The sequence below is a fragment of the Dromaius novaehollandiae genome, chromosome 1, assembly GCF_036370855.1.
Source record: "Dromaius novaehollandiae isolate bDroNov1 chromosome 1, bDroNov1.hap1, whole genome shotgun sequence".
NCBI classification, from domain to species: Eukaryota; Metazoa; Chordata; class Aves; order Casuariiformes; family Dromaiidae; genus Dromaius; species Dromaius novaehollandiae.
In genome coordinates, this window is record NC_088098.1 from 200448220 (window position 1) to 200474372 (window position 26153).

At 40.0% G+C, this 26153-nt stretch overlaps 1 protein-coding gene and 1 long non-coding RNA gene across 4 annotated transcripts in view; both read left to right on the top strand.

Annotated features, from left to right (window-relative positions):
- Positions 1 to 55: 55 nt before the first annotated feature.
- Positions 56 to 19795, top strand: LOC112989888 (uncharacterized). 2 transcript variants are annotated; one of them, XR_003260937.2, is made up of 3 exons: positions 56 to 138; positions 1154 to 1272; positions 17561 to 19795. It is a non-coding gene; the product is annotated as an uncharacterized LOC112989888 (long non-coding RNA). The 2 variants fall into 2 exon arrangements; XR_003260938.2 differs by lacking the exon at positions 17561 to 19795 and adding an exon at positions 3230 to 9159.
- Positions 19796 to 20397: 602 nt separating this feature from the next.
- Positions 20398 to 26153, top strand: part of RDX (radixin) — a 38712-nt gene continuing 32956 nt past the window's right edge. The window contains exon 1 of one of the 2 annotated variants that reach the window (XM_064505044.1): positions 20398 to 20752. In XM_064505044.1, the coding sequence (XP_064361114.1) occupies positions 20413 to 20752 (340 nt within the window). In that variant the 5' untranslated portion in view covers positions 20398 to 20412. Of the gene's footprint in view, positions 20753 to 21366; positions 21551 to 26153 lie in introns of those variants that run through there. The other variant, XM_026111286.2, reaches the window with a different exon arrangement.

Consider the following 26153-nt stretch of genomic DNA (forward strand, 5'->3'; position numbering starts at 1 on the left):
CGCCGCGCGCTGCACCGGGGGGCGGGGCGGGGGCAAAGTCCCGCCGCTCCCTGCTCCGGCGCCAGCTGCGGCGATTCTCTGAGCCGCCTACGCCCTCTACGCAGCGCAGTCCCCGCCCCCTTGTGGCGGCCGTACGAGGTAACGGGTCGGCGAGGCGCGCGGGTTCGGCCGCTGCGGGTTCGCGCGAAGGGAAGGGCGGCGGTTACGCAAAGTGCGCAGCGCTGTGCTGCGGGCAGGGCCGCGGCGTTACGGAAGGTGCGCAAGGCGCCGCGGCCTTGAGGGGCCGTGCTGGCGCGCCGGCTCTGCTGTGCGCCGCTGCCGCCTCCCTCTCAACCTCCCTGTTGCTCCCCCAGATCACAGCATAGCCCAGTTAAAGCTCCGTGATTCCCAAACCGAAGCCCTAGCCCTTTTCTCTGGGCTAAGGCGGTCCGTGGTGCCCAGAGGGCCGTGCAGCCCTCCATGCTGGGCCCTGAAGGGATGTCATGGCGGCTGCATGCACCCTCTGGGCACACTGGCCCTTTGCAGGCCGGGGCCCCAAAAAGTCCTCACCCAGCCCCGAAGGACTCTTCTCCGTGGCCTGGCCCGTGACACTGGGGTTGTTGACTCCGGGCGGGTAACATTAGCGCAGGTCTCTGTGCTGTGCGCCCGTGGGTGGTCCGGGCAGGACGAGGGGAAATGCCCCCATGCTTGTTACCAGTTCTGACAGAAAGCCAGCTTCTAAGCCCCAGGCATCAGCCAAGGAACAGCAATGCCATGGGAGGTTTTAACAAGAGCATAAGTGAATAATACCAGGAATTTTTGAGATTTCCTGAGCCATCATGGGTGGTACATGTAAACTTAATTTGGCTCTGCAATGTATGCTTTGCTATACAGGTTTTGATTACGTGGTTACATAGATCCCCTACACCCATCAGGCTTAGACCGGAGAGTGATGCGTGAATGAGGAAGAAATGCAGGATTTACTTTTAAATAATGTATTTAATCAGGAGTGAAAATAAATAGGGAGCAAGGAGGAAATGTTGTTTACCCCTGATCTTGATGAGGTAGACAAGATTGCTCCTCATGCCTTATGATTTCAGGACTGCATTTTTGTTGCCGCAGGGTAAGGTCAAGGAGGGAGATAGCACACTTACACTGGTGTATTTTCTTTAAGCAAGGGAGAAGGTTGTGGCGGGAATGTCAAGAGCCTCCAGAGTGTTCAGCTGTAAACCAAGTAACCTAAATGTGCGGGCATTCAGTGCTTTACGTGCATAGCTCCTACCCTCTAACTAGGTAAGTTAGATTCTCTATTACTGGACAAGAATCCCTTCACCTACTACAAAAAGGGACAACATAATACTTTGCATAGTCTGAATCTTCTGTTTTAAGCTTTATTTCAATTGTTGCTATGTCAAAGTAGCTTTTATAACACTTGCTCTGGATATATCCCTTACCTGAAATTTGTTTCTCATCATCCTTTACAATCCAATATTCTTTTCATACAGGCAGATTTATTGGTCTTCCTGCCTAGACTTAGCACAGCGTTTTAAATGTATTAAAATTACCTGGATACAAAGTATCTCTAAATTTCAAGTTTCTTGAGACTGACCATTTTTTTCTAGGCATTTCTTTAAAAACTTTATCTATCACAGAGGCTTCAGTAACTGAAATCAGCAGGGTTGCCACTGTGTAGTACAGGCAGAATCTTCACCTATTTTATTTTGATTACGAGCAAAATAATTTCATTTGTTGTAATATAATGTTTATAGAGTTGCATGTGTTAAATGTAACTGAAATCAATGCACTAATATGTTTATTCAATCATAAGTTAAAAAGAATGAAGTTAACATACTCACTTGAATATATCATAGAGCAGTTACTGAAATAAAGAGTCTGAGGGCTGGATCCTTAGCTAGTGCATTGGTATCTCCTCACTCACACAGAGCTCTGTTTCATTAGGTTTCACTTTGCAACACCAGAGAATGTGGCCACGTAGCATGTGTTTATCTGAACATTATTGCTGCAGTATAGGATCACATATGCATACTTGTATGGCAGTATATAACTAGCTACCTACAGGTTTATCTGGGTTTCTAAATTGTAAGGTCAAAAGAGTGCATCAGATTATCTAGTCTGACTTTAACCAGAAAGATGCTTGTCATAAATTAATGGTTAATGTAGGAAATGTATCTGAAATGGACCTTCTAATCTGAACCTCTGCTGTCACATGCAATTCAAGTAACTAAAGGTAGAAGTATTTATCTGTTTCTTAAGGTTTTCTTTGCTGTACTAATCCCACTGAAACACAGTCCTAAAACTTCACTCCTCGGAAGGATAGGGAGCCTATTTATTTACTAATTTCTAATTAATTTATTTATTAATTTAATTTTTAAGTATAGACTGATTTTTACTGATTTGTCCTTGGCTAATGCTGTCCATGAGTTTAAATAGTTTTTGTCGTTTTCTTGTGTTCATCCATGGTATATTTGTTATATCCACTGTCAGCTCTTCTGTTTTAGCCTCCCTTGTTATTAGCCTCCTTTCATAAGACAAGAAACTCTTGCTATTCTCCTGATTATCCTATTGAGCTTTTTTGTGCATATGCTAGTTTGAATTCATCCTTATTAGAAACGACTAGACTACTAGACTAGTTTATTTAGACTACTACTAGTCTAAAAACTACCGGACTAGTACTATTACTTCAGGTCTTGTACAGTGTCTCTAATGGAAATGCATAGCCTAATACATCCTAGGATTATGTTTAATTTCCTTTTGTGTAGGCATCAAATTAGTGTCCCAAAATCATTTTGTGATCAGTTGTTAAACCAGATGTCCCCTGTTGCTTTATGTTAATGAACCCATAGATAAAAGTAAGAATTCTTGGTTCCCCCAAGCTGGACACAGTAAGCTCTTTGAACTTTGCTTCCATCTCCTTGTATGCGGGATTTTCATTCATATATCATTTTCATGAATTAAGCCATTTCCATTAATCAACTTTACTTTGTTGCCATGTTCAACCTGTGCCATAGCCCTGTTCCCACCCCTGAGACTGTCAGGTGCATGAGCGCATCACAGCCCCTTTCTAGAAGTTTAGTTGGCTGAGGTAAGGAGTTTAGCCCTCTGCCCCCAAGGTCAGCTCCTTCCCTTTTAAAAAGCCTAAAAGCAAGGCCCTGCACCTCCTTTTTCTGAGGAACAGCTTTTAGGCTGAGGCTGTTAACATTGACTTTTACCTGCCTGCACTACATTGCAGCTGTGGAGCAGGTATGTCTGCACCTGATTCTCACCCTGACCCGGACCTGCTGGCTTGGCTTCCTGGCTCGGCCACGAACCGGCCTCATCACTACGGACTTGCTGGATCATCACTGGACTGTGTCTGACTGTGATCAGTGTTTCTGGACCTGATCCTGACCCTGACTTGCCACTCTACATCCTGGCTCCTTGTCCTTGAGGTGACTGCTCTACCTGCCTTGTTTTTGCACTTGGCTCCCGGCTCACCTTCCCTTGGGGAGCAGACAGCCCTCGCTGCTTCCTAACACAGACACACAAACACAGACCCCTGTTACATAGTTCCTTCGTAATTTATAAATAACCTATGCTTTTGTGTGGGAAAAGTTGAAGAAAAGCAGTGATGATGGAGCAGTTAGGTTAGGGCACCTGGTTGTACAATAGTGAGTGAAATAAAAGAGAGAAAAATTCTAAACAGTCTGTACCTAACATCTCTTTGAATCTCACATAGGTTTGTTTGCAAATTCACATTGCTTGTCTCCGTTCCATGTTCATCCTAATGATAAACCCTTTAGGGTGTAGATTGCATCTTTCCTTTGTGTTTGTATAGGTTCTTGCACACTGGGAAGCAGATGTAGTGCAAATATTTTTATAATTATGTTCTCCAATTTTTGACTATTTTTCTTAGTTTGTACATGTAACAGGCCAACAAGCCACTAGATGGCAAACAATTTCAGTGAGAAACACATGTATTTGCACAATCTTCTATCCCCAGCTGTGTCAGTGAGACCATGGGGTGTAATCCTATGACGGTTTATAGGAATCTAGGGTGAAGCTGATATGGTCCTCCTTCAGCACAGTTCCCCAGGCACTCTCTCGCTTTTGCTAGGCTAGTATTCATGCAGCTATGTAGCTAGCTGTGGAGTGGATTGATGGAGGTGATCTATGCAAAAACTAACCTAGCAAAAAAAAAAAAAAAAAAAAAAAAAAAAAAAAAAGAAGAAGAAAGCAAGCAGTTTCCAGCCATGTTAGTTCCATCAGCCAGCTCACTGGCCCATTACACAAACAATAAAATGTATTCAGGGAGAGCAGCAGACCCCGTTTAGATTGTTTTATGCTGTCAAGTCACACTATCATATATTATTCTTCTACCTATCATAAAATTCCAGGGTTCACGGTGATAAAAGCTTTATGAGTGTATATAAATTATCAGTCAGATAATCTCTACAAGTTATTAAAAATGACCTCTGTGACTCCTGGGTTCGTATCTACAAGAGACATGTCATGAATGTGTATTTCCAAAATCTGAATCTAACTTTTAAAAAGAAATTTTAAAAATAACAAAACCACAAAGTAATCAGACTTCTATGTATGATGAGCTGCTTCTTGGACATTATCAAAGTTCTGTATGAACATGGACTTTCTTGGAAGCAAGACTGAGTGAAATTACTCAGTTGAAATACTCAGGGGGATCCAGAGAAAGGAAAACATCCATACTCCATGAGGGGCTTTCCTTTTGTGATTGTCTCCTCTTAGCCTGTGTGGGAGCAGAGCCATCTCATCCAAGGCCTCTGGTCTAGAGTGCTCTGTGATACTTTAGGATTACTCCTCTGATTTGTGGCATGACTGTTTCAGTTCAGTCCTCTGGCTATAGTTGCTCTTTGATTACAAGAGCTTTGTTCAGTGCAACTAAGCCGTCACAAGAAAGACAGGAGAGCAGAGGGCCACATTATTTCATCTTCGCAATCTCATGTGTTTGGGGACAGGAGTGGTCATGTGAGCTACTGATACAGTATATTTTCTGAATGCTTGTTTCTCAAAACTATGGCTTTCCCTCAACCTGCTTATTCTAATTTTGAGACCACATAAATGACCAAGTTCTTTCTTTACACCTGGCCCTGGCCGTTCAGTACCTGAGAAATTGATCTAATTTTAAGCAATCAAACTTACCATCTGCGGTCAAAAAAAATGTAGTCGTTGACCATAGAAATCTCCAATCAGTCAACAATTGGCAGGGATTCAGCTTGTAACTTAGTGGACACAGGCCGGGTGCTTTATTTTCCACCTTTGGCCCAGGAGCATAGGACTTTGGAGCAGTGAGGTCTGAAGTAAGCTGTGCTTGAAACAAGGCAGAAATATAACAGAGTCCTCATTTACCAGTGAGGTGTTAATGGATAGAAAAATGTGCATGAGAAGGTTGTTTTTATTTTGAGAATTAAAGTAGTTTGTAAGCCTTTCTGTAAAAGGTAGGTAATTTGAGTACCATCAAAATCTGTATACAGGCTAAGCAATTTTGCTGTTAAAGTGATTTGGGAACTTCAGGCTGTTTGTCAGTGAAGATCTGATAACTGCAGTGCAGCAGGGCAGGAGAGTGTTTTGTCTGTAATTGCTTTGTCTTTGCTGATTTCCCTATAGCACCTGAAAGATGGTGGTAAACACAGAAATATTTAGACTTTTGTCATGCAAAGAGGTGGAGCTCTGAGAATAAGCCAGAGAGCAGTATTATCCACTCAGAGAAGAAACCTGAGGAGGTGGGTCTGTCTTCTGACAGGAAGGTCAATTATTGCTGTGGGATTCTGCTAAACTGTTAATAATTCATTGCTTCAAAGCTCTGATTCTGTCATATATACAAGACTGCAAAATCTTTGTGAGAATTTTGATCTCTGAGCAGGGGATTTTAAAGTTAGTTGTCTTAAAATCTTGATAATTTTAAAATAGGAAAAATATGTAAGTTTGTTGCTGGAAAACTTTTCTTACTCTTTTGAATTCCTAAAGTTTTTCCATTTCTTGTTATTCATAACATTTCATAGCAACAGCTCCTTCCTGTGATAAGTTGGAAAACTGTGGTAGACGGTTTAACGTGGAATTTTTAAAACAAAGCACAATTTGCCATCATAAAATTACAGCCATATTTCTATCACAAAAATATGTCTCCTTTAGTAGAGGATCTTTAAGTAAGTTCAAGATACAACTGGACAAGTTAGTGAAAGAGAAATCCATTGCAAGCTATTAAATACACAAACACCATGTCTAACTCATATCTGAAATCCTTGATCTGCAAGTCGTTGGAAGGTGGCAAGGTATTTTGAGAAAGCATATGCTTGCTCCATTCCTACATTCTTTCTCAGGTGTCCACTTTCACGGTTGTTGGAGACAAAATACTGGACTTGAGGAACTTTTGGTCTAACACAAAATGGACATTTATTTGGTCTAACACCTTCCTAATTTTCATGCATACAATGACACCCTGAAGTGACAGCAGTGGAGCTCTTGCTGGAGGACAGGACTTGAGAACTTTGAGGACCAAAATCTAACACACCTTCCCTAATTAATTTTGGCTGGGACCATCTGTTTCATTACTACCAGTGTCACAACTCTTGATCAAGACATTAATTAGAGGCTCTAATTAAACAGGAAAGTCATTTTCAGACTGCACAAGATTCATGTTGAGAATGAATTAGAGCCCCGTGCTCATTCCTGTTACCTATTGGTGCCCTTATGAATTATCAATAATACATTTTTATTCTCTTCCCAGGTGTCTTTACAGTCCTCTCATAAAAATATATGCAGCAAAGAGTAAGAAAAATCTCTACATTAAGCAAGGAGGTTGATTGCGGTAGATGCTGCAAGTCTTGCCACCGTGTCAATAGCAAGCAGAGGGAGTGGTGCATGAGGTTCTGTATGCTGTTCTTCACTGACCTTTGAAAAATACATCCTCACATAGCCGTCTAGGAAGGAATGCATTTATTTTTAATGATAACCTATTAGTTTGTAATAAGAAGCAGCTCAGTAACAGATGAGAAAGATATTAGTATAAAATGCTTAGAGAAAGTCCAATGTACAAAAGTAGTGTGTCAAGGCTTTTTAGGAGGTTTGTGCATCCACCAGGAGGCACAGCAAGTTAGGGCTTTATTTTGCTCACAGCACTGAACACACCACACTTACTAGTAATGAAGGGATGCAAAAGTTTTCATCTAATTTTTAAATCCAAAAGTAGGAAATGGAGAGATATCTAATGACTACAGAGAATAAAAATGGGAATGGGGAGGACTCTTGACAAACTGAAGTAATAAAACGTGTATTTGTGAAAAATGTTTTCTGGTCAAAAACTATAAACAAGTTTTGTTGCTGTTGTTCACAGTCATTGGAAGTCATAACTGGTATGACTGAAAATAAAAATGCTAATCCATGTAGAAAGCAACACAAGGGTTCTGCTTCCTAAGATCTACATAAGCCTTTCTAAATTAAATACATCCATAACTATGGGTTAGGATGTGCTTGTGGAAAAGGGCAAAGGTTTAATGCTGCCAATATTTATGCATGTGAATGATCTTATCTATTATATGTTAGTAGTATAAAAGAAATTACAAAAACAGCCATCGGCTTATCAGTAAGTACCTGCACGTTTGGGACTGCATGGGAGTACAGCTTTTAATAAGCTTGTCAGTTATGCTTTTCCTCTAACAATGTAACTGAAATGAGAAACAATGATCCTTCTCTCTGACACCCTAGGACCATGTATATCGTATCTGGAATGTGAACAGTGGTGTTTTCAATGCTGCTAACTTTTGTAACTTTTAAAGTATTTTAATCAAAGCCTTCTTTCCCCGATTTAAAAATCAGACGATCAGCTAAGAATCTAAAATGTAAAAACAAGTGAGAAGCTCTGTTCCCCATGTTTGCAGAGAAATCTGAAGGAAGTAAAAAGAATCCCAAACTACTACTAAAATCTCATGTTTTTCTTTTAATGCCAGTCTCATGACTTTCTGGGAATTGATTTTTGAAAGCCTGGGTTTGGCAGTTCTGTGCTTGGCTCATTTGGGCTTTACCCAAGTCCCTTTTTTTCTTGGCAGCACTTAAAACAACTGAGTGAGATGTAGCCTATGCTCCTTCATAATCCCACATTGCCCTGTGCAGTCAAGAGCCTTTCAGCACAGGAAATGAACAAAGTAACCGAAGGCCTTAAGGACCAGTGGGCGGTGCAGGCTGCTGGGGGCCAAGGAGAGGAGCCAAAGAGCCTGCTCTGCTCCCAAGGACTAGTTTTTTTGTGGATTTAGTGCATCTGACAGTGCCCTGTGACTGGTGTTGAAGTTCTGTTTCATTTTAAATTGCACTGGTTTAGCTGGCAATAATTTAACTGCTGGAAACTCAGTTTCTTGGAGAGAACTCATCTGATATTTCTAGTTCTTTCATATTTACATGAGCTGCTGCTGTTCACCAAGCAGACACACTGTGTGATCATCTCCTGCAGCAGGTCACGTCCTGCTGAAACACCGCAGCAGCAGCAGCAGCAGCAGACATTTTTGTGACTGCTCAGCAATCTCAGCAGTAAAGAGGCAGTAAAACAATGCTCCCAATGTATTGCACTGGCTTTGCTGGTCAGCTCTTATTTCAAGGCAGAACACTGTGTTGGTGTATACATATCATATAGTAGGTTTCCCTTGCATTGCTCATAGGACTCTTTGCCAAACTACTGGCACAACATTGAAGTTAGTGAGCCACAGCAGTACCATTGTGGTTACAAACTGCTGAGGCAGCACTCTAGCCTATTACTTTTTTTATATGCTTCTGTTTTTTGTAGAGAGTACCGGTAACAGAATCATGTAACATTCAAATCCTAAAACAGGCCAAATTTGTTGTTTTAAACTGGCACAGCTGTGATGTTAGTGACTGATTCCTGCCACGTTACACCAGCACAGAACTTGGTTAACCATCACTATGCAGAGGCCTTGTACAAGCACAGATAAATTAATGTATAGCTCCAGTGTTTATGCCATATGCAATGAAGTCTCATACTTCTTTCAGTAGCCCCCTTAAAAACAAATGTCTTTTAAAGTTTTTTTGTAAAGTCCTGGTGATCTCACTGACTTGACTGCAGTTGAGATTTCAGCATTGGTGTTTGTTTCGCTTGATAGCTTTTATGCATAGACTGCTGTCTTACTAAGATGAAAGAGACTTGAACTATTCAGTTATATAATGGAGAAGTAAATGCTTTTTCAGAAATTACTGTTTTTTCGTGGAAAGGGGGCAGTTCCTGAGCCAGCACTGGTATAGTCATCTCAGACCAGCTTATCTAAAGAGTCTTTGCCATTTGTTGGCTGAAACACCCAATTAATTAGATTAAATTTGTTTCCTTTTATTTATTTATGTTTCTTTTTATTAGGAATATATATTTTTAGGAATATTTTTATTAGAAATTTTTATTAGGAATGTATATTTATTATGTTTCATTTTGTTTATTTTATTTATTTATTTATTTGTTTCCATGCTAGGTTAGTAGTTTAGAGGGTGTGTTTGAAAAGACTGAAGATTCTGGCACTGCAAATAAACACATGAACAATTTTTTTGAAAAGACTAATCCCCCTGCATGGAAAACCAAGATGTCATCACATAACAAGTGAAGCAAAAATGCTCAGATTTTTATGTCTGTATTACTACAAAAATAATCAAAGGTTACTGAAGCAAAAATACTTACATTCAAGCAAAAGAAGTTAGAATGCCACACTTTCATTTTAGTGGATTTTATTTTGATAGAAGTAAAACAGAAGTTAGCAGCTGTAACTGCACCATCTGTAAGCACTGAAGCACAACCTGTGTCAAGCTCTGCCTGTCTCTCATGCAGATGTGGGCTTCTCAAGCAGTCTGTCTGACAGCTGCAGAAACGCTGAGAGGCAGCCCACGGAGTGCCTGACTCAGTACACCCAAAGCAGTGACCCATTCTCATTGTGAACTGCCCTCTGGGGTGTGCTTGCTCTCTCTCAGACTCCCATGCTCTACAGGGTGGCCTGAGGTTGCACAGCTGGGTTTTTTTCTGGCAGAGTGAATCTGTTCTAGAGGAAGAGTGTGGAGCATCCATCAAAAAGCAACTGAGATATACTCCCTCAGAGCACAGATGAGACCAAAATTACCCACCATCCTTCTCTGCTGAATAGTGTTTCAAGTGCATCTTGCTCTGCTTTGCAAGAAAAATTTCTGGAGGAAATCCTGCATTCTCTTCTCAATCTTTTGCTAGAGCTTTGACCTCTTGTGCAAAGAAGTATAATAGTCCCATCTTAATTTAGGGTAAAAAATATGCTGTCCTCCATCTTTGCTTGATTTGCTGAATCGTTTGTCCTTCTTGTCCCACAGATTTGTTAGTTTCTTTGCCCACTGTGCAGGAAGAAGAAAAATGCCGGTTCAGTGGTTTGGATTTCACTGAATCTGGAAGAATCTATATTGCCAAACCAAAATGCATATGAGCAGTTCTTTGAGTACATGACTAAAATGATCAGGACTGCTCGTGAGACTCCTAGGTCTTGTGAGGCTTTAACCTCACTGTCTATTTTACCTGTATTGCAATAGAATGTAATGAGCCTTCGAGTAATAGCTTATGTTAGGTACTACACAAATATTTTTGTAACTGATTTCTGAATATATTTAGATATAAATCAGGAGGTCCAGTATCTCAAACTGATGAAGAAAAATGTCAGCAATTAAAAATCTCTGCCAGAGTTTTTGAAAACATGATGAGAAACAAATGACATCTGGTTATACTAACATCTTGAAGAAGGCCAGAACCTTTTTGTAAAAAGTTACTCTGAAGGCTCTTGTCTTGATGAAGAAATTTCAGCAGCATTTCTCAGCTGTGCAACTGCAGTAGTAAGTTAGGGGCATGAGCTCAAGCAGAGACTAAAGTAGAGGTGTTCCACCATTTAAAACCCACTCTGAACAGAAAAAGTGAAATGAGTTAGCTTATGTCAATGTGGCCAAGTGAAGAAGTGAATACTGAGTGGATCTGCATCTCAGTGCAGGTGACAATGCAACACCTGCTATTTTTGGTGACAATATCTAGATTAACAGTACTATGCAGGCTTTGGGCATGTTTTTATTTTGCTTGTAAAAACACCTTCATAATACAGCCTTCTTTGCTGTATTTTACAGTGTCTATACTATGTCTAGCAGAATCTGGTATTTCAGGTATAATCCTACTAATGAAAAAGACACTATAGCAAAAATTTGTTAGTCTGCCCTGATACCATTTGTAGTAATAGTGTGGCTAGACTACTATTGAACAATAAGCAAGCTAAATTAAAAACTGAGTTCTGTTCTTCTGAATGCTGCTATATAGTAGGACTTTGGCTGTCATATTTTGTATCTGTGGGAGGATGAATACTAAAAACAGTCTTTGTAAGTACAGTGAACTTGAAAGAATCTTGCATGGAACCATGACAGACATGTCCACAAAGAATGGTAGCACTTTTGTGGATCTTAACACTTAGCAATTGGTTAGTAAGTTAGAAATGTTAGTAACTAAGCAGAGCTATAACCACAAACCTAAACCAACACTCTCAAGGTCTGTTTCATTTCGGAACAAGGTTTTCTGAGCCCTAACAGCTGTAAAAAAACTCTTGAACTCTTGAAACTTCTCTCTGCATAGATATATTTCCCAAAAGTCAAAGCTATCTAGAAGAGCTGCCTTTCTACAGAAACAAAGGATTTTCTCAGCAGTTGTGTAACTTGTATTTCTTACATTCTCCTAAAGTGAACTAAAAAACCTGATCTTTCAGAAAGAGAGGGAGTTTGGAGGAATTACGTGCTCTTCAGTAGTTTCTTTGAAACTTTGCTTTACAGAATTAAACCTTAGAGATTCTTTCCTGTTTTTCCTCAGGGCATATGTAGTTTGATCACAGACATGCTCTCTCTGTGGGCTAAACCTAGTTATATTTCTAAAAAAAATGAGCTCATTGGAGCATATAACTTGCCATGCTGCATGACATTCATTTAGCCCAATTGCATGTATCTAACTGTTGTCAATTCCCAGTGCTTCTCAGAAGATGCAAAAACAAAACAAACCCCAAAATATTTTAGACAGAATTGGGATGATGGAGAATTCATCCTGATTTCTAACTTGTTTAAGCTTTTTGTTTCAAGCTGTTTTTTTCCTCTCAATAACCTCTTAAATACATAGCAAGAATATCCAGAAATCAGTAAATTCAGTACAAAAGAATGTTGTATTCCCTCCTTGAATCTTGCTATGTATTTTGACTTCAATGGCATCCTGGAGCGGTGAATTTCGCAGTCTATCTTGTTATTTGGTTAAAAGACAACTCTAAGTTTCAAATATACTATTTGCCTACTGTTGTATACAGTCTGCCTCCTATTGTACTACAAGACTAAGAGAATTCAAAGCTCACAAACCATATTCTCTCTTCTATTTTTATGCTTGCAGCTGTTTTGCTAGATCTTGATCCAGAATTTTTAGGTTAATATTTATTAAAAAGTGACCTAAACAGTACCATACCTCCCATGTACAAATAGCAAATCAAATTGTTTAACAGAGCAGGACTTTGTCTGAAAGGAGAGAAGTAAAGGAAGGGAAATGGGATAGCAACCACACTTTCTCCAAAGTACAGTACTAATACTTTAAAGTTGTCCTCTGACTTTTTAGGGCAGATGACAGCTACTTATCTCCTTAGGTAATACTTTATTGGCAGGTAATTGGTATCAAGTCCAGTGAATTGACTACCTAACTCAATTTAGGCTACTGCACCGCAAAGTGTCACTGTGTAATTTGCTTGAGCAAGCTTCACTTGCTGTCCTTTTCTACTAACAATCCTGCTGGCTGTTTCTTTTTGTTAGCCACTTGTTAGTGATTTTGTGCTTTCATTAGGAGCATCACAACATATAAAGACACAAATAATCCTTGTTGCCCAAGGAAAAAGTTTTACAGAGCTTTCCATTCCCTCTCTAGGACCTCGGCATCCCTGGGCTGAAAATGGTGGGTTTAGATTTGGGTGACTGCTAACTCCAAGCACATTTATGCCTCTTTAGTTTGCCCAAGCTTTTCACACATTACTATAATTACATCATTACTTCAACTTTATGACATGATTTTTCATAGTGGTTTATTTCCTAGTAGTGAGTGTAAAATACAACAGCATAAACCAGCAACAGAATGTGTTTCAAGCCTGTCCATTCTTGTTCAGCTCCTTTTCTACCCAGCAGATGCCAACAGAAAACTTGCCCCCTCTTGACTTTCCATTCCTCCGTGGTGCTTAGGAAAGGGCTGCCTTTTTTCTGCTAAGCCCCAGACTTGCCTGTTTGAATCTCTTCCTATTTAATTCATTTCTTAGGCAAAAATTTCCTATTCAATCAGATGCCTTTTATTCATGCTCTTTCACTGTCTCCAAATGCCTCCGACTTTTGCAGTCTTGCAGACTGCAATGATCAGTTACACACTATTTCAGCTGAGGTTGTGTGATTTGCATATATATGAATCTCATACATTTTGTTGATTGTAGCCACATACTGTACTGCCTACATTGACAGCTCTGTCTTTTTTTGGAAACAGTGTTTTTAAGATATGACGGGCAAGATGTAATTCATTTTTCCCTTACCATGTGTAAACCTTGTTTGCTGTTGTGCTCCCTGTACATCAACACTAAGGAAATTCCCCAAATCTCTGTAGATTGATAGTAGGAATTAAGTGCGTAGGGCTCAGCTGAATTGATGAGGAAAACTATATTTACATGATAGGAAATAATGTAAAGAAACAAGAAAGGGCAGTCCTCCAAGCTGCCAAGCCTCTATCTCCATGCAAAGCCTCAGCAGTTTTGATTGGTTCCATGTAGAAGAAACCAATGATCAGCAGGGCAACCAGGATAACTGTCCTCTTGATCTTTTCAGTGTGAGCAAGTAGGAAGGCAAGAAACATGTAAATATGTGCTTTTTTACAAAGAAACACAAAATGACCAAACCAGAGGTCTTAGCAGGATGAAAGCTTCACCTCATCTTGTTGAACTGTTGAAGATGAACATCTGAGATACAGCACACACGTTCAGCAAAGACAGATGTTCAAACTACTCTAATATTCATCAACTCAAGAACATAAGAAAAATTTTTAACATTCAGATGGAAAGAATAACAATGAAACCTGATGGTTTCTGCCTAGTCCATGAGTAGCATTTATTGTCAAATATCTGACTTTAAAATATATTATCTACAGATATTACTAAGAGAACATTAGTTCAGGTTATAGAAAAAATTGTTCATTGTTTAACATGGTAAATGACCTGGATTGGGCTTGTGCCTTCATAGTAGACCATATAGTTTTATAAATATTTTTAGCCTAGCTTTTGTCATCAGACTAGCTGCCTCTGTGAGTCTGCCTGATAATTTTCAGCCTATTAGCCAACTTCAACCAAACGCAACAAGATTAGAGGCCTTGGAAAAAGTTAATATCCTACAGGTTTCACATAAATAGCCAGCAAGAAAGAAGAAAAAGACAAGTGAGGTGCCCCCAACTGTGAGGAGGCTTGACTGAATGGCGTCAAAACTTCTCACACAGCAGAGAACCCACACCAGGCAGTGCCACGCAGGTTTGCCTCAGCCACGGGAAAGAATTACAGCTGCACAAAGTCAGTCATATGACTCAGTTTCCAAGGATACTCAGCTTCAGGTAATCTAGTTTCACGGAGGTGCTTGTAATTTCAATGTAAGCAGCATCTGAATTACCAAAGCTTTCCTGTGCCACCTTTTCACTTTCTGTTCACCTCTGAACCTCATGAATCATTTGTAATAGAAAGTCATTAACAACTAAATAAAACTAATTTCCTATTTCAGTTTAATCATATTTCATTGCTTTAGTACTCTTGCAATATCTTAATCCACCTGGTTGTTCAACTGTCAGCATTCCTCAGGGATAGTCAAAGTCTGAATTTTAATTTTTTTTAAAGCAAATAAATACCTCTAAATCTTTCAGACCATCTTCACACATGGTGAAGTTAAAAAGGGGCAGCTTTTAAAGATATACTTTGAGAATCAGCATACTGAAGTTTTTAGTATCCTAGGATTAGATTTCCATTCTTGCTTTCCTTCCTTATGTTTCTCTTTGCTGAACTTTAATCAGCAGTTATTTGTTCTGGTAACATTAAGTTGCAACATAATAACTGGTGTATAAACACATGCTCTCTTAAGGTTAAATTATTTTTCAGACTCAAAATTGGATTGTTTGTAGGTGTGGTAATGATAAAGCCTTGAAATTAATCTAGCTTCTGCAAAAGAAGTGTCTTGATTTATTCCTTGCTATTTTTGTGAGGTGAAGAAAAGAAATCCATTGGGATATTCCTTTCAGCAATAGAGTTGTAACTAGTTTTATTGACAGATGCTTTTGCTAGTAGCAGCTGAACCTTTTTGTTCTTAAATTCTTTCAGAAGTCTTGAATGTCTTGCTGACTTACTACTTTTTACTATGTACTAGCAGATTAACTCTGAAGTATGTCATTAATTTCAATGGAGGCATAAAATTTACAGTAAGAGAGGAATTGGATTAAATCTCTGCTTCTTTTTATACAGTTCATGCTGGGATTTTTTTTCTTTTTTTAGGAAAGTTTTATGATCAAGGATCATGGTTTAGCTGAGAACAACTTGGACAAAACTTGACAAAAATGTCTGGTTTTTTCTAATGAAACGTTTTCTTAATTAAAGTGGAGTGGTGAAATTGTTGTGGAGTATCCCCTTTAAAGAGGTTGTCATTTTTTGTATATTTCCTTTGGTTCTGCAGGCATTTTTCCACTTTGGGGGATGCTACTGGCCTGCTATCAAAAATGTACAGTCTACCTCAACTTTTCACGCCCTCTTTCTCTTAATATATATAAACATTCCAGGAAATGCCAATTTTAAAGAAAGGAGTCTTAGCCACTCTACTTGAAAGAGTTGAGGGGAAAGGTGGACTTCTGTTTTGAGGTTCTGGCATGCCCATTTTGGTAGAACATGGAGATGACACAAAATCTTAAGAATACATTTTGCTGAAAGCTGTGACGCTCCTTTCATAACCCTGCTTATTTCTGCTTAATAAGAAAGCAATTATTGGAGTAAAATTAGGAGGGATCTGGACCTAAAAATGCTTCAGTGAAATGCTTCACTGACTGATTCCTAGTAAAAATCCTGTATGTTTTAATAAGTTTTTATTCACAGAGTTCTATGGCTATATATACACATGTGCCTTAAGAGAAAAACTTTTGCTTTGGCTCTAAGAGTTGTATATATCTTTCAATCTTTGAAATACCTGCATCTAATTCTTTGGTAACCATATTCTTTTCTTCACCCATAGAAATACTTTCATCAAAAAAAGTTGTTGTCTGAATTAGTAACTTTAATTCTCACTTTCACCTTCCTCCTATTTTATTTCATTATAAATGCTTAAAATTATCTAGCTGAAGTGAACGCCCTCAGAATTATCATGTTTGTAAACCAACAGCTTTAATTTTCAGTGCTATGGACATGATCTAGCTACAGCCATATTATAGTTAAAATAAACTGTCACTAAAACAGCAACAATGCTGTCACTATGGAACAACTTGCACTTGTCATAATAATTATAACTATGAATGAGATAAAAATGTTAAGTGGCCAGAAGCAGGAACTGCAGCTTAATGTCAGCTGTGAAATGACAACAACCTTACATATCAGTGAAGGCATGCCTGGGTGAGATGACACAAGAGCAGTGACATGAGCAGATATGTCCCATCTGGGATACAGGAAATCAGACAGCTGCCCCAACCTTAACTGCAAAGCAGCTTAATTTGTGAACTTGCATTTTGTGCAATTACCAACAGTTACAAAAACAGATTATAAAATGATAACAACAGAGGAAATAATAGATGGAACATAAAGACTGGGTAATCCCTATTTTGTGTGTAGAAATTAAATTATTAGTAAATTATTACCACACAGATGGAGTATTGAGATTCATTTAAAATGAAATAAGATCCATATTTGACATTTTATTAAATAAACACTCCTCCACAAATGATTTTACTGCTTTCAGTCCTGAGCAGAAAATGTATCCAAATTTGACCCTGAGACAGACTGACACCACTCTGGGACAGCTCTTGTAGCAGCAGAAACTAAATGCATAGGAGAAGAATAAAGACAAGCCATTGGAAAAGAGCAATCATATGTGAGAGAAGGGTCAATGGTAAAACCTTAGATCTACCCCATGCCTCAGATTGCTACGCCCTCTCCCAGGTCCAAGCCAGTATAATCTGTCTGTTTCTAGTAGGAACAAGAGAACCAACATTTTCCTTAAATCTCTCACTTCCAACATGGCTTCACTTGGCCATAAAACAAAACTTTGCTGCAAACAACCTTGCTGATCTTCAGCTGTGAAGATGGCTGCTGGCCAGCCAAATTTCAACGTGAATGTTAACGACTAAGCCTGTTTAGCTGGGTTAAAACCAAAGTAAAACGGCCTGACACCTAGCCAGCTGCCAACACAACAGTTCAGTAGAAGATTATCCTGACTGCTGTTTTTCAGACTTCTTGATCACACTTTGGGGTCCTCATTTATCCTTTCTACTTTCCACTTCTTCCTCAAGACAAGGGAGAATCCTTCTTCCTGCAGCTTTTTGCAGGTTGGGGCTGCCCTACCTGGTTGCACTGCTCATGCAGGGGATATCCGGCTGAAGAAACCTTGAACTGGACTCCCTGACCACTTCCTGGGAGCTGAGGTAAACAGTAATGAAGGTTTGTGGAGGTGCTGTTAATTGAACTGAAGAACATCAAAGTGAGCTTCACACAACTATGATATTTCAAAAAGGACAAGAATTAATCCTTCCCAGAGTCATAACCTATTCTGCCTTTTTGAACTTGCTCAAAGCTGAGACCATGTATATGCACTCAATAAATGCAACTTGGAATGGCTGGTGTTGCTACTGGAACCTTATATTTTTACTGAAATCTGGTATTTTAATAATGCCTAAAAATACTTTTTGGAATTATGTTTGGAAATATATTTAATATTAAGCTACAAACAAATTTAACAACCAACATAAAAATCAACTATTACCTAAAACATTTATTGTAATTTCAGCAAATATTTGAAATATCTACAAATTGGATTCATCTAATGACCACAAGATTCTTTCAATTCCATTTGTCTACCAAGGTCTTTTAAAGGCAATCTAACATCCTTGTGGGAAACAGAAATAAGATTAATGTCCATTAAGGGAACATATTTTATGATTGTTATTCAAATACCAACAAAAGAATAAACAATTCAGGTTTAGATCATACAATTAGTAAGAGCCTAAAATTATCCTGCAATAACTTTAGATGATGTAAGGTCTGCCTTATGTCATGGCTTTATGCCTCATGTGCATAAATATTCCCAGAAAGAGTGGCTAGGTTCCAGGCTTGCAAAGACTAAGTGCATGTATAACTTTTCATGTTAGTGGCAGAGTACAGACAGAACTACACTTCCATGCCAGCTGATGGCATAAATCTTAATTAAATTATAGGATAAAGGAGTGTTGCATACCATTTAACAGCTCCTCCCTCAAAAGGAAAATTCCTCCAAGTGATTTTTTTTTCAATTCTCCTTTCCAAAATGCCTTGTATATTAAATGCCCCTTGGATTGCACTTGAATATATTCAGCTTTAATAAAAGTAGACTATAACACACAACTACATCTTCACTTACCAATGCTTTATGTCTTTGCAGACATGATAAAAAAAAAAAAAAAAAAGAGGTGCATTGGCCTAAATTTTTTACTATTAGATGTGATTCTAGGTTCATTCCTCAAATAGGGTAAAGAATCTATTTTTCTAATGAAGAGCTGTATTTTGGCATTCCTGTTGGAAGACAAACTTTTGTATCTTTCAGTTACAGCATTCTTATCATTAATTTTATAACCTACCTCTTAAAGAACTGTGTAATTTAAATTGATATGCATACCTGAAAGCTTTCTTTATAAGCTGTAGTTCCTTCTGTAGTTTCAGTTTCATGGCTAATCTCTAACGGCACTTTTGTTTTTACTGCCCATTTTATCAGACAAACTGCAATCTTGCACCTTGTTAAGGAAGCAAAGCGAGAAGAACAATATATTATACTGTTGACAAGGTAGATAAGACTATTATTTACCTTGACTTTTTTTGAGGAATAGTATTCTTCATGTAACAGAATAAGAGATAAAGCATATCCTAATATGATAGTAATTTACAAATGAAAAGGAACTTTCTTCCACTTGCTGTCAACACTTGTAAAGAAACTATTACCTAGTGCAACAATTCTATACCAAACCCAGTTTGCAGTTGACTATTTTGGAAGCAAAGCTAGTTTCTAATTCAGTCAGCTAAGGTAAAATCTGTGCTCTGCACTGAATTATAGACAGTGTTTTGTCTGATTCGAAGTTCTTCCCTTTAGATTCTTGAATGGAGTAGGGTCTGGTTATCTTCGGAAGCATGTTTCTTCATTCCCCTTGTCTTGCTTTGCCCTACAGGAAAAAGCCATCAGGATGGGGAAGGGGATGTTTCGTGCTAATGATGGCAGGTGAATGGAACTGCGTATCTGCAAAAGCTGTAAGACACTATAAGTTTAATGTCCTGCAAAACATTCTGGTTTAAACTGGGATGAAGGTGAGCAATAACAGCACAGAAATGGAAAAATTAACCACTTAACTTCTTCATTGGAACAAAATGGCATAAACAAAGCTGTAAAGGAAATTTTAGCTTGTAGAAGGAAAGTGAATGTATTTTAACAGACTGTTCATGTTCTGTGGTGATGGCTGTGAAAGAAATGCCTATTTGAAACATACAATAAAATGCATAAAAACCTCACAGATTAAAGTCGTTAAATGCCTCTAGAAGAGACAATTAAACTCAGATTATATAGTTCAATATAATTTCTGTCATAGATTGCATTATGCAGTGCATCTAGTTTATGGGAGCATTCTTTGTATTTTGTTCAAACAACTTTAAAAAGAATTAATCAGTGAGGCTCCCACAGATTCCCTAGATTATTCCTTGCGGTTTGCCAGGCAACTCTCCTCGTCTTCCCCCTCTCCCCACCCCCGATTCATCCTAAAATGTTCTTATTATTCTTTTTGAAGCAGCTGTAATTGGAAATTCCTTTCAGTTCTTCCCCCAGCCTTTTCTTCCTTATCAGACAGCCAGAGGGCGAGGTGTATTAATAGCAGTGGCATGACTCGGTAGCTCAAGTGGGTCCCTCCGCACCGGGCTCCGCTGTTGGCCTCCCAGCCCTGTTGCCGCCGGGCAGGGAGCACCTTCACTTCCAGGCCTCGGAGCCCCCCGCGCCGCCTCCCCTCGCGGGTGCCCGCCGCCTCACCAGGGCCGCGCGCAGCCCTCGGCGCTGCCGCGGCGCCATCCCGCCCTTCAGCCCCCCCGCCCGGCTCTGGCACTCCGGGCAGCGGCTTCGCCCCGCCCTGCGCGCATGCCCCGCCGCCTCGCGCATGCGCAGCGGGAGCGCGGGGCAGACTCCGATGCGGGGCGGGCGGGGGGAGATCTGAACGGCGGCGCCGCCGCCATATTGCGGAGCTGTCACCGGCAGCCGCGCTTTGCGCCTCTTCGCCGGCGGCGCCGCGAGCAGCACGGGCGGCCCCGCAGCACCGCCTGTCCCGGTGCGAGGGGGGAGCTGCGCGGCGGCGGGGGGGGACGCCCTGGCCAACGCGGAGCGGAGAGCGGAGCGCCCAGCAGCCCACCCCGGCGTTTTGTCCCCCCCCCGCCCGGCGCCGCGGAGCGCCCACCCCCGCAGCCGGGCAGCGGAGCCGCAGGTGAGGGGGGGCGCGGCCGGGCCGGGCCGGGCCGGGCCCCGCGGGGCGCGCAGGGGCCGGGGCGCGGGCGGCTGTCAGCGGGCGCGGGGCGGGGTCTCGGCGGCGCCGGCGGGCGGCGCGGCGGAGGGAGGCCGCGGCGCGGGGGTCGGCGCTCCCCGCGGCCGCCTCCGTGGCGGCGCCGGCGGCGACGCCGACTTGTTGCGGCGGCGGCGGCGTAACGCGCCGCGGCTCGGAAACAAAACCGCGGCCGGGCCGCGGCGGGCGGTGCGCGGGGGAGCCGCGGAGCGCGGCCGCGGCGCCTGCATTATTCATGCGTCCGGGCTGCGCGGCCCGCGGGGCCGCCGCGGACATGTGGCAGTCGGCTCGGCCAGCTGACCGTGGCGGTGCGGCGGAATAAGAAGGAATTACTTCATAAACGAGTGCTGTGGAGCATCTGTTGCTGTCTATTGTTTTCAACAAATGTACATTTTGGAGTCCTTAAGTGCTGCTCGACGTAATGGGCGCAGCGGCCCTGAATGAGCCATTGTGCATTGTTTTTGAATGGGTTAATGTTTTGCACAAGTCGTGGGCATTTGTAATCAACATCACCGCTTAAAGGCTTGCGAAGATAAGGAACCTGAGTTTATTAAACTTTGCAGAATTAACTTGTTTTTGATAGTTTTCTTAATTTGAACACGGAAAAAATTCCCTTTGGACTCAGTGCCAATACAACTGGTTGTATCAGCTGTAAGGTGCCATGAAGCTGTCTTTTCCAGTCCATGTCATGTCCTAGAGAAGTATTACATGTTCCTAACTCTGGTATGTACTTCTAAAAAGCATTTATTTGATTAAGTTATGGGAGCTGCAATTCAGAGTTCTTGTTCTTTGTGCGTGGTTGGTGTCAGGCCTCAGACAAGTCTCTGCATCATCTTCTGTCAAGTTCTCATCAGCAGTATTTGTCATCCTGTTTGTCACAAATGTTTTGGGGATTCATCTGCTTGCGCAGCACCTCACAGATTGAGAAGACCGTAGAAATACCATTGTTGCCATCAGCGCTGACGTACTGCCTTGGCACAATGTTGCTGGGCAGTGTGCATTGAAAGGGAAGACGTGGTTTTGATATGCAGTAATATTAAAGCTGCTGTGATGAGGTAATTTTGTCATTCTTAAGGATGAGAGAAAACTAGTAACAGTTTATTGGATTATAAGACTTGTCTTTATGGATTTATTGATTTAGCATAAGAGAGGCAGTGAGAAAAATAAACTGTAAGGCAATGTAATGTTCCCACATAAGCAACCCCCCCGTAGCAAATGGCAATTGCAGGTCAATGGCATATTTCCAAGTTTTGTGCCAAAGTGACACAGCTCTTCTGTCAGGTTGGGAGACTAGAGAGCAAAAGTACAATAAACAGTTTAAAAAACAATCTAACACAGAAGTGGAAATGGAGTGACATGTCAGGAGCTGTCCAGAGAGTTTTCCTTGAGTGCTGACTGTAAGAAACTTTGTACAAGTGACTGTAGGGAGGGCACAGAAAGTTTTGGTCAGTGACTACTTCTGACATGCAATAGAGAAAATTGTGGAGTTTGGTAATATTCAGAGCTGCCAGGATAAAGTTGATGCACAAGAAATTAGGCAAAGCCATAGAGAGAGTGAGAGTATGGGTCCATCTGCAAGATGCAAGATTAGTGGGGTGAGAAATCTAGCTGGTTATGACAACAAAAGACAGTTCCTGGTAAAGAAAGCAAGCAAGTTACTTTAGCCATTGTCCGAATAGGTATATGGATTTTTTTCTTCCACAGTCTTTAACTGTTGGTCAGCTTTTTAAGAAAGGGTACTTCTGGTGGCAGAGATTGAGAGGGGAGTTGTTCGAGGCATTACTTCTTTGTATTGGATGTGTTAAATACATCAAAGCTGTAATATCACTTTGTATTGCGTTAGGAGTGTGTGGGAATACAGGAAAGGGAGGACTTTCAAGTCTGTAAGTGTGAACAAAGCTTTATACCAACTTCTGAAGAAATAAAGAAAATAGACCTAGGTAAACTCTTTCAACACTGAAGGGCTGCATCCTCAAGGTAGTTTTACCAGTAGACTAATTCTTAGTCATGCTTCAAATTCAAAGCTTTTTTCCTTTCATCTTTAGACATTTATTAATCTCTGTGAAGTGAAACCTTCAACTCTCGTAATACAAGGAATAAAAATATTTCATTGGCCCAAGAGGGTTAATGTTCACACCAGAACATTTTAAGAACTCTAACTAATGTATTTGGAGACTAATATGAGTGGCAAGTTCATGTTGTTACTTTTCCTTTATTTTATGAGTTTAGTTTTAAGAGACTTAACCAGATTATTCAGAAAATAAAATAAAATAAAATGTTTGGTTCTGAAATGGGATATATCCAGGATTTTGGTTATGTCATAATTTTTTCCAACTGTTTTTTTTAGAGGAAAAATTTGTTTTTCGTTGAAACAGAGTACTTGCATCAGTCAGGCATCTTAATTTCCATTTTTACTTGTATGTCAAATGTACATGGGAAGATGGCATATTTTGGTATTGTATAACACTTCAAAATCCTACAGCTATTTCAAATTGTACAGTTGTGGGTATTTTTGAAGCTAAACTTTGAAGTTAAGATTACTAAACCTAATAAACTTTATGTAAATTATATAGAATATCTGTTATTAACTGGTAAAATTGTAAGTATTGCATGAATATTCTTTGGCTAGTCTGTAGTGGTTTTCATTTAACTACTGTGTGGCAAATGCCAAGTTTACATTTGTACTTCTGAAGTGCTTGAGAACTCCAGTTTAGATGAAATGTTTCATACTTTTCAGCATATATTTAGCTATTTAGCTACTGAAATACATTTAATGCATAATAATTGTACTAGTTATACTGTAATTATTTTTCAGAGAGATGGCAGTTCTCTCTCAAGTATTTCTGGGGGGGAGAGTTGTGGGAAATGGTGATTTTAAGAAGGTAAAGATACCAAAAGATATCAAAAAGGTGGGTATGTAAAAGTCTACGGGAGATATCCAGCAGCAGTCACATCTTGGTTATGATTGGTTTGTTATAGAACTCAGCTTTTTTTCCCCTTTTGTAATGAGATAGCTTATTTTGGTTTCTTCCATGGTTTCTCTCTGTCTCCAACATTTGTGTAGACCACCTTCCCTCATCTGTCTGAAAGAGATGTATGCAGACGTAAAGTGTATGGCACATGAACTTCTCTTTTGGACTTCAGAAAATGTGTCACTAGGGAGCTGTTAAGAGTAGTGTAAAAGATAATTGCCCTGCAGGTCCTCAAAGGCTGCTTTGGAGCAGAGACTTTTTTGCAGAAAGCTGAGACCAGTTAGTCAGGTACAGTGAACCTGCAAGTTTCCTGTTGCTGCCTCCCCCCAAATCTAAAACTTTTAGGTGTTGTGGAAATTGGAATGGCATAAGAATCTGAGGAGAAAAAAGTATTTATTTTAAATAAGTTCTTGTAAATAAATGGATGAGAGGGTTATACTGCTATACCCAAAGCCCTGTCATTTCCACCATCTGTATGTAGAAAAACAGATGATGAGCTTCCTTTCTATAGAGCTTAGGAGTCACACTACTTAGGGGACTGCTTCTCAGAGGAGCTCCTAAGCTGTCAGGTGGATATCCTGCTTTTGAGGATTCGTTCTCTGCCAGGCAGACATCCTGCTCGAGCCTTCTGCCTCCTCTCCCTTTCTCACCTGACCTCAGACCCATGTCTGAGTATGAATGTTTCTTTTGAAAACAGCTGCTGTATAAATTATTTGACAGACTTTTGGCATCAAGCATATTATACGCCATCATTTTACAAAGAAAGCTTTCTTTGTCATCTTTCAACAATTGCTTTATTTGTCAGCCTCTGTGGCATAACTGGAAACATGGATGGTAATGATTTAAAAATCTGACTTGTAGTGAAATCAATTAAAATCACAATTCTGCATTTTAAGAGAATTTTTGGAGTTCTGGGTGACTTTTATTTATTTGCATGTCATGTGGAGCCAGGTCACATTTTGGCAGTTTGGCTCAGCGTCTGAATCGCCAGCATGTACTTCGAAGGTCCCCAGGACTGGAGTGCCATAGCAGAAGGAACTCTGCAAACTCAGAACTCCGCTGAATCCTAACTTGGAAGAGGCACCTTCAGGAGCAGAAATGCCAAAGTGATGAGCCTGTGCGTACAGTAGGTCACAAGCTGTTTTCAGAATGCGGGAAGTGATATGAGGATAGTTCCCAATCCTGGCTGGCCATTTTTTCTTCTATTTGCTGTGCAATTTGACATTGGTGTTAAGATAAAAGCAAGTATATGTAAGTAATTGTTTCAAAGCTTAACCTTTGGTAAAACTGAAATGCTTGCATCCACTACATAAATTCACTAGAAGCACATAAGTGGCAGAAGTGAACTCTCACTCCAGTAATAATAGTGGAGATGTACAGTGTTTTGCCTGGCAGTGATTTTCAGTTTCTTTTGGCCAAATATTTTCCTAGTATTTGTTTTATTTGAATGTTAGCTGGTGCCAATAATTGGGAAAGATAGGTGTTGTTTTTCAATTCACTGCTTATTTGATTTCAATTTTTGCACAGTCTTAAGGTCTGCAAAATTCTTATTTTTATACGGAGATAATACTTAGTTGCAATGTTTTTATGTGAATATACTGTTTTGAAATGGTGTAACACTTTGAGTGTGAAAACATGTAGACTCGGGCTGTTGTACTATGTCTAGACCATTATTTCCATCTAATGGTACAAGTTTTACACTAGTATCTGAATTATGTTTAGTTTGATTCTTCTCATAATTTAGCACAAGGTCTTTATGATCAGAAAGAGTAATAAGCTACAGTATAGTTGACTATGAATTTATGTAATCTGTTTTGTTTTTTTTAAAGAAATGAAATGACAGGGTTGGGGTTTCCCCCCCCCCCCCCCCCTTTATTGAAAGATATTACAGCAGACACTTCAAAGAAAAATACCTGAGCTATAATTTGATTGATAGACTTCTTCTATTGCTTGTTTATTGTTATAATTACCCAGATTCATAATATCTGTGGGGCTGGTGGTGATGCTATTTATTTGTATTGGGTTTTGCACAAGAAGATTCTTATTTTAGCTAGTGCTTTGTTTTGCTGCATATAAATGATAAATATTCATTCTATAAATTCAGTTAAATTATGTGTCTACTAATTGTGATTTGATGATGTAGAATTATCCTATAAAATTTTGTAGTCACATTTCTGATTAAAAAAATATTGCCTTGAAGCTTTAAAATAGATTTTCAAATAAGTAATTTAGGGTTGCGTGGTAGTAGTCTAACAAAATGTTTGGATAAAACCAAAAGCAAAAGATTGGGACATATTTGTGAAAGAACCTACAGTGATAAAATATATGAAAGTTTTACAGAGTTGCTTAGAAAG